General features: G+C 47.5%; 1 protein-coding gene across 1 annotated transcript in view; it reads left to right on the top strand.

The window, feature by feature from the left end:
* C6H4orf50 (chromosome 6 C4orf50 homolog) overlaps nucleotides 1–8212 on the top strand; it is a 64085-nt gene extending 55873 nt beyond the window's left edge. The window contains exons 10-12 of the mRNA XM_070371902.1: nucleotides 1545–1593; nucleotides 3554–3675; nucleotides 7967–8212. Coding sequence (XP_070228003.1) covers nucleotides 1545–1593; nucleotides 3554–3675; nucleotides 7967–8212 — 417 coding nt within the window. The remainder of the gene's footprint in view (nucleotides 1–1544; nucleotides 1594–3553; nucleotides 3676–7966) is intronic.
* Nucleotides 8213–8884: the final 672 nt, after the last annotated feature.

The raw sequence follows: 8884 nt of genomic DNA on the forward strand, positions 1-8884 counted from the left end.
AAGTGGTGCTGTGATTGGATTGGTATCAGAAGATGGTAGGGCCATCATCCACGCCCCTGTATATTTGTCTCTGGATTAGTCAGTCCATTTAGAGGGATAGTCAAAGAGCCCAGGTGTCCCAGTGCAGTGTAGAGGGGCTATGTGATAGGCAGGTGGCTGAACTCAGCCAAGGGGAGTCAGGGAAGATTTCATAGAGGTGGAGACACTTGGATTAGGTATTGATGTATACATAGAAGTTCACTAGAGAATGAGAGCGCAGAATCCTCTGGGCAGAAAGGTGGCCGGTGCAGTGGCTGGTGCAGATACTTGGTGGACACAGTGGAGTTGGGAGAAGGGAGCTATCACAGCTACACTGCACTCGGGGCCCCTTCCCCACTGGAAAACCCAAGAGGAAGCAAGATCTGGGCTGCTGGTCTGGAATCAACTCTAACCTGCCTTGAAGATCCCGCTGTTGCTCTTGTTGAACCCACTGGGAGCCGCCAGGCCGACTAGCTGAGTTCCTACTGCCACTTCAGCTCTTCCAGAGCCTGTGCACTTGTGGGGAAGAGGAGGACAATTGGTCCATGGAGTGGTGCAGGGACTTGGGTCCAGCCTGACCTGGATTCCTGAGTGCTCAGTCAGGGGCCGCAGGGGCAGCTCAGTGATCGGCTGTCACAAGGGGCTGGAAGGACCTTCATGCAGAGAGAGTATTTCTCCTGAAGACTCTCTTGTGTGGCTGCCCTCCTCGCCCTGCCCCCCTCCCAGCCTTTTTTGTTGTTGTCCAGTTGCGAAGTCATGTCCAACTCTTTGTGACCCCATGGACTGCAGCACGCCAGACCTCCCTGTCCCTCATCATCTCCCGGACTTTGCCCAAGTTCATGTCCATTGCACTGGGGATGCCGTCCAATCAAGTCATCCTCTGTCACCCTCTTCTCCTTCTGCCTTCCATCTTTCCCAGCATTAGGGTCTTTTTCAGTGAGTCAGCTCTTCTCATCAAATGGCCAAAGTATTGCAGCTTAAGCTTCAGCATCAGTCCTTCCAATGAGTATTCAGGGTTGATTTCCTTTAGGATTGACTGGTTTCATCTCCTTGCAGTCCAGGGGACTCTCAAGAGTCTTCTCCAACACCACAGTTCAAAAGCATCAATTCTTTGGTGCTCAGCCTTCTTTATGGTCCAACTCTCACATCTGGAAAGACCATAGACCTTTGACTATACAGACGTGTGTCAACAAAGTTATATATTTGCTTTTTAACACATTGTCTATGTTTGTAACAGCTTTTAAAACCTGTTCATCAGTCTCCACTTGGAGATTCAATTTGAATAAAGGAAATGGAAGCTTTTCCTTACACCTGTATCGTTGGGAGCAAATCCTGGACTCCCCTGAAGGTCCTGGGTGGAGGAGGGGGCGCCCTGCCTACACGTGTGCACACACAGGAAAGTGGATCCAGCCATAGGATGCACTTTCTGCAGGGGCCAGGGGCTGCTCTTTCCAGTTGTAGTCAAGTGTGGAAGGCTTTTCCTCCTGTGTCACGCAGAGTAACTGCTGGGATGTCTTTTCTTCCAGACAAGCCACCACCTGGACGTCGAGTCTGAGATGACGGCATTTGTCAGAGGTCAGTGCGATTTTCAGTTAGGAAGAGTCTGCATACTCAGACCAGTCCAGGCCAGCAAGACAATCTGACAGGTGGGCCAGGGTGGGGAAACGCCCACGGTCAAGTGCAGACGACTAAAGGAAACCAGAGCCTGCTGTCTTGCACTCTCTTTCCTGCTTGGCTTTGCCTTTTTGTTTCACTCTTAAGGAGAATATGTTAGAAAAATACTGCCATACGCAAATGGCCAAATTCTGCAGCCCTGTAGTTTCACTCCTGGAAATTCATCCTGAGTAAATAATTCTGTGTGTGGAAAAGCTCAGTGGACAGGCATATACATGCCAGGTTATTTATAACAGTGAAAAACTATTCAGGGAAACTCCAGTATTGTTAATTAACTCTTACTTATCAACTATGAGGGAATTCCCTGGTGGCTTTGTGGTAAAAGAATCCACCTGCAATGCAGGAGACCTAGGTTTGATTCCTGGGTCAGGAGGATCTCCTGGAGAAGAAACTGGCAACCCATTCCAGTATTCTCACCTGGGAAATTCCATGGACAGAGGATCCATGGAATCTACATCTACTGACTGTAGATGGGCTACAGTCAGTGGGATCACCAAGAGTCAGACACGACTGAGTGAACATATGCTATGCTAAGTCACTTCAGTCGTTTCCGACTCTGTGCGACCCCATAGACGGCAGCCCACCAGGCTCCCCCGTCCCTGGGATTCTCCAGGCAAGAACACTGGGGTGGGCTGCCATTTCCTTCTCCAATGCAGGAAAGTGAAAAGTGAAAGTGAAGTCGCTCAGTCGTGTCCGACTCTTAGCGACCCCATGGATTGCAGCCTAACAGGCTCCTCCGTCCATGGGATTTTCCAAACAAGAGGTACTGGAGTGGGGTGTCATTGCCTTCTCTGGAGTGAACATATATACCACTAATATAACTGTACATGAGTATCTGTGAATGACTGGCAGCTTAGGCTAGAAGATAAACTAAAATACCAACAAGGGTTACTTAGATGGTAACATGGGTGGGATTTTGTCGTTCTATTATTCTAATTATTAAAAAGAAAAGAATTTCCCTGAGCCTTATTTTACCAGTGCAGTGGACTGTCAGCCCTGGGGAAGGAGGCTTCCTAGGGGTGTATTTAGGGTTATTTTGTTTTAAGATGATCAATCTAAAAGTGAAGAAAGTATGGATAATGTTACCTTTAGGCAACTGAGCTGCTCTTGATAACTGCTTGCTTAGAGATTCTTATTACTAGATTCTGTTCTTACCAGCTGTGTGATCTTGGATGAGTTAATTAACCTCTCTGAGCCTGGGACCCTTATCTTTAAAAGGAGGATAACGTGATCTTTTTCAGATATGTTAGTGCCTGGTATGTTGCACGGTGCCAACAAATAGGAAGAGAGACCTGGCTCCAGTTTTCCGCTGCTCAGGATGGACCGCCCCTTCTGTACCTTCAGCTTCCATCCCTGCAGTCTGGGTTGGCATCTGTTTCCACAGTTGGAGGCACATCAATTCTAGCTGGTCCTGCTTCTGCCACTAGTTTGTGCAAGCCTCCTCCTTCATCTGGGCTCAGCTTCTTCATCCTTGAAAGAAAGACGTGTACCAGATTGATGAAGTTACTTATTCACTCAGCATTTCTAAAAGACTGCTGCGTTCCAGACCCCTATCGGTGTTGTAGGGTTTACAAAGATGAGCTGGCTTGCAGAGGTGGTGGTCCTTGTGCTGAAGGAGCTTATAGCCAGGCAGTAGACGGTGAAGCAGGCAGGCAGTTTTCTAGGATACCCGAAGACCACGGCAGTACCATCAGAGGGATGTGGGTGTGGCACTCATAGAGTTCAAAGGCACCCTTCAAAAGAGGGACTTTGTCAGGGGGTGAAGGATCTGGGAATGAAAGAGAATGAAAAGGCTCAGAGACTTGCTGGTTTTTAGAATAGATTTCTGGATTGAAGTTTGACTGGGCATACCCTCTTCTAGTTCAGAAATGCCTCCTGAATCCCCAAATGGACAGTGTCCTGCAGAGACCTTTGCATTCAGAGACCTGGCCTATTCCTGAGGCTGAGTGGCCAGCATGGACAGCTGAACTGGATTCTTTGAAGGTGAGAAGACATCAGTCATTTAATTTTTTTTTTTAAATATTGATTTATTTTTCAGTTACTTCGGGTCTTAGTTGCATCATGCAGGATCTTTCATTGCAGCACGCAGGCTTCTCTGTAGTTGTGGTAAGCGGGCTCCAGAGAGCTCAGGCTCAGTGTATGTGGCATACCATCTTAGTTGCCCAGCATCACGTGGATTTATAATTTCCCAACCAGGGATCAAACCCATGTCCCCTGCATTGGAAGGCAGATTCTTAACCACTGGACCACCAGGGAAGTCCCAGTCACTTAATTTCTTAAATAAACAGTTTTATTGAAGATATGGCTTCCCTGATGGCTCAGAGGTAATGCACATACAGAAGAGGGTACAACTCAGAGGTGTACAGCTCCATGAACTGCCATGAAGCGATTTATGCTCATAAAGCCATCATCAGATCAAGAACTAGAAAGTGACCACAAAACACCCCCCCTGCCCCGGTTTCCCTTATGTGTATATTTAGTTGCTCAGTCGTGTCCGACTCTTTGCAACCCTGTGGACTATAGCCCTCCAGAGTCCTCTGTCCATGGGATTCTTCAGATAAGAATACTGGAGTGGGTTGCCATGCCCTCCTCCAGGGGATCTTCCCAACCCAGGGATCAAACCCAGGTCTCCCAGATTGCAGGCAGATTCTTTACCATCTGAGCCACCAGGGAAGCCCAAGAATACTGGAGTGGGTAACCTATCCCTTCTCCAGGGGAATGTCCCAACCCAGGAATCGAACTGAGGTCTCCTGCATTGCAGGCGGATTCTTTACCATATGAGCTACCAGGTTTCCCTTATAGTCTCTTTTTATCCTCTGTTTTTTAATTTTCTCTTTTGTTCTGTGTTATTTTTGTGTTCTGTGTTGTTATTTTTGTGTTCTGTTTCTGGTTATTTTTGTGTGTTCTGTGTCTGGTTATTTTTCATTGAGTGCTAGACATCATGTGTGAGAAAATATGAAGGCATATTTTGAGATTCTGTTTGATAGTATCTTCATCCAGACAGGGCTTTTTCCATTCTTCACACCAGAACTGTTTCAGAGATGAGTTTCATACTTATCAGATTTGTTTGTTTCTTGGTCACTCTTATTCATAGGGCCCAGCCTTTCAGGATTCTAAGCAAAAGACTGTAATGTTTATTAGTGTCCTTCCCCTAGCCCCTGCCCACCCCATGAGGCTGTCAAAAGCTCTGCTTAGCTTTCTGTTAGTGCTTCTCAGCTGCCACCCTCACACACAGGCTCCCCTTTCACTTGGAGGGGAAATACAACCTTCAAATGTGGGCCAGCTACACTTGGTTTCTCTCCTGTCTTGATTAGCTTTCTGTTAGTGCTTCTCAGCTGCCATCCTCACACACAGGCTCCCCTTTCACTTGGAGGGGAGATTCAACCTTCAAATGTGGGCCAGCTACACTTGGTTTCTCTCCTGTCTTGAATTTTAGTCCCATGAATCCTCACAGTCTTTGGGGGCTCTCAGATGCTTTCAAGTAGATCTTTTGTTACATTCTGTCCAGCTTTCCTAGTTGCAGTTACTCAAGGTTTGGTCCAGAATGCCCAAACCAGTCGGAGTCAGGGCTTCCCAGGTGGCACTAGTGGTAAGGAACCTGCCTGCCAACGCAAGAGACGTAAGAAACCCAGGTTCGATCCCTGGGTCGAGAAGATCCCTGGAGGAGGGTATGGCAGCCCATTGCAGTATTGCTGCCTGGAGAATACCATGGACAGAGGAGCCTGAGGGCTACAGTCCCTGGGGTCCCGAAGAGTCGGACGTGACTGAAGCTGACTTAGTAGCATGCAGTCGGAGCCAGAGCAACACTCTGTTTTCCCAGAGAAAACCTATTTTACTTATGAGATTTGAAGTCTGACTGGCCTGAGTTCAAATCTCAGTTGTAATTCAGTGTGACGTTTGGCAGATTACTTACTGTGTCCGTAAAATGGGGATAATGACGTCTACTGTTGATATGAGGATAAAATCAGATAAGCAGAGTTGAATATGTGTCTGGAATATAAGAGATGCTCAAGAAAAAAGAATAGCAACCATTACTTAGGAGGAAACTGATCTTATTCTTAGCATTTTATTTCAACCTATGATTATTGTTTTTTTTCCTGTGGCTTCTCTCCTGCCTTCATGCTTATATTAATTTTTTTAATCTAACAAATGGAGCCAATATTTACCTCTCAGGGTCTCTGGGGAAATTCAATGAAATCATGCACATAATGCAATTACCATACTGCCTGACGCAGGAGGTGTTCAATAAGTGACAGCTGTGTTATTGACTGCCCTTAAGGTTTGTTTGTTTGTTTTTACTGATGGCTTTCATTTTGAATTACTTGTCTACAGGCTCATTATCTAATAATGAGAACGTCTTTCCAGCTCTGATCTTTTTCTAGGAAAATTACACCTGACTTTGGATCATAGACCTACCTTATCACAGGCAGGTAGAAGACATTTTAGGCAGAGGGAATGGTAACTGCAAAGACAGAGGGGAGAGCAATCCTAAAGCATGGGGGGCTGGCAAGAAATTAAACAAGGCTGAAGCATGAAGGAGAGGGGAGTCTAGGAGATCGTAATGAAGATGCTGATGAGAACAACCATGAGAAAGAGCCCCGGCCCCTATATCTCTTTTTAACATTTATGTCTTTATTGTTCCTTTATTTTTGGCTGTGCTGGGTCTTCGTGGCTGCACTCGAGCTTTCTCTAGCTGTGGCGAGCGGGAGCTACTCTCTAATTGCAGTGCGTCGGCTTCTTGTTGCAGAGCATGGGCTCTACAGCTTGTGGGTTTCAGTGTTTGCAGCTGTGGCCCGTAGAGCTCTAGAGCATGGGCTCAGTGGTCATGGTTCACAGGCTTAGTTGTCCCATGGCATGTGGAATCTTCCCGAACCAGGGATCAAATTCATGTCCCCTGCACTGGCAGGTGAATGCTTGACCACAGGAAAACCAGGGAAGTCCTGCCTTCATTTCTTGACTACATACGCTGTGCAGTACATCAGCTTATCCAGTACTCACTATAAACCCACAAAACAGATCTCAACATTCGTTCCACTTCACTGTGAGTAAAGGTGTGGCACAGAGAGGATAAGTAGCCAGGTCACACGGCTGGAGAGCTGGGGTCCCCACCCGGACAGCCTGCCTCGCGAGCTGGCACTCTGGGCATCATGCGTCCAGATTGTGCTGGGCCTTCATGGAGGGGGTTAAAAGTTGTCCCTCCTGCCCTCGTTGAGGTTACAGTCTAGAGTTCGATGTGAGAAAACACCATCCAATGCCTGCAGTCAGCGATATTGGGCAGAAACCGATAGCCAAGCTTTTGAGGAAAAAGTTGGAGCATAAATTGAATGAACAGACCAACCCAAGCGCATCGTAATACTCTCACGGTTCCAGGTTTCTCAGGTGCTCCTCAGCCTTCCTCAGAGTTCTCACCATCCCATAGAAGGCCACTGGATGACAACTCCTGTACCGGAATGATCTCAAGGCCACACGATAGTTTACCGCGAGATGACAGAATGGTTGATGTAAATATCTTTGTTCAGTACTGTACACAGTACCGAGCCCATAGGAGGCCTTGTTGAGTGGATTTGGAAAAAGAACGAGGCAGTGGAAGGGAGCTGTTGGGTGATTTCTCTAGAAGGTCACGCTCACACCTCGTCCATCCTCGGCATTGTATTTCGCCTGCAGCCTTGGTTCTGTTCAGTTGTAACAGGCATTGAGCAGAGCTCTCTGCCCTGCAGAAAAACAGATTGCCAGCCGTCTCTCTGGGCCGGCTTTGGGTAAGAGCTTCCCATAGTGAAAATGAACTCTAAATGACACCAGGGGATTAATGACCTAGAAGCAAAACGGGGTCATTTTTTGAAGGGCAGTAACTAAATTTGTCACATGTCACAATTATTTTATGGTTGAGCTTAGAGGAAAAAATGAAAAAGGGGAGGAAGGAGGTTGGCATCCAGTGGACACTGGCTTCCTTTTAATGAGAAGGTCACCATCTCTTGTCACTGTGAACCACACACAAAATTTACAGAGGACATCACTCTACAGAGATACCAGTCACGGTCTTCCCAGGCCTTCAGACCCGGGGTTTGAGCCTTCCCCACCCCCATCTCTGCTTCCATCCATAACTCAGTGCTGATGGCGTGTGCCTCGCTGAAATGTATTAGAAGCTTCCAGGCACAGAAAGTGCTCAATAAATGTTCATTACCATTGCCATCTCTTCCTTGGATAAAATGTGGGGTCAGAGGGGCTTTTATGAACATTAGAAGCAGAGACCATTTCATTGTGCTTTTGCCTCCAGCTTCCCCTGCCCTCAGGACTGATGGCTGATCCTGAAATATGCCAGGCTTCCGTCACCATGGAACCAGGGCTCCCTGTGCAATGTCTGCAAGAAAAAGGCGGAACGTCCTGTCCTGGCCTCCAGTCTGATGATCTCCTGCCGTCCCCCGAGCTCCTGAGCCCCGCACGGATCCTGGCTTTGCACCAAGAGCTTCGACGAAGCTTCAGCAGCACTTCCCAGGTCAATAAATCACCACTGGAGTTATAAATAGAACTGGGCTGTGCACTCTCTAGGGGCCATTTCCTCCACACCATAAATAATTTGAAGCAGAACTTTCAGAGAGCGTTTTAAGAAATTGGTAGCAATCAAACCCCTCATTCTGTGGCAAGTGGCTTTGCCTGTGGCTTAGGGAGTTGTGGTGATTGTCAGAGCTCAGGAGATGCACTGGACTTGCACATTTTTAGGAGCGCAGCTTTGCAAACGTCCAGGCAGCAAAGGGAATATCGACTGTTCCCAAACCTACCAAGTGGCTGGCCCAGTGGCTCTCCACTGGATGTGATCCCCATCCCCCACCCCCACGCCCAGGGCAGAATTTGACAATGTCAATATTTTTGTTGTCACAACTGGGAAGCTGCTGCTGGCATCTAGCAGGTAGAAGTCAGAGATGCTGCTCACCGCCCTCCAGTGCCTGGGATAGCCTCCTAAAACAAAGAGTCGTCCCGCCCAGGTGTCAGCAGCGCCAGGTTGGGAGTCCTGACCTGATCTAATAGCTCCTAACCTTGTCAGCTGCAGAGAACTGTTTGGTTATGTTCCTACCTGAGGCCCCTCCCCACGTTTTAAAAGATTTTTGTCTACCAAAGGAGATGCTTGATTGAAGTCATTATCTCTTTTACATTTTCGAACATTAAAACCACTTAGAACTTTCCGATAAGTCCATTC

This window comes from Bos mutus, chromosome 6, assembly GCF_027580195.1.
Source record: "Bos mutus isolate GX-2022 chromosome 6, NWIPB_WYAK_1.1, whole genome shotgun sequence".
NCBI classification, from domain to species: domain Eukaryota; kingdom Metazoa; phylum Chordata; class Mammalia; order Artiodactyla; family Bovidae; genus Bos; species Bos mutus.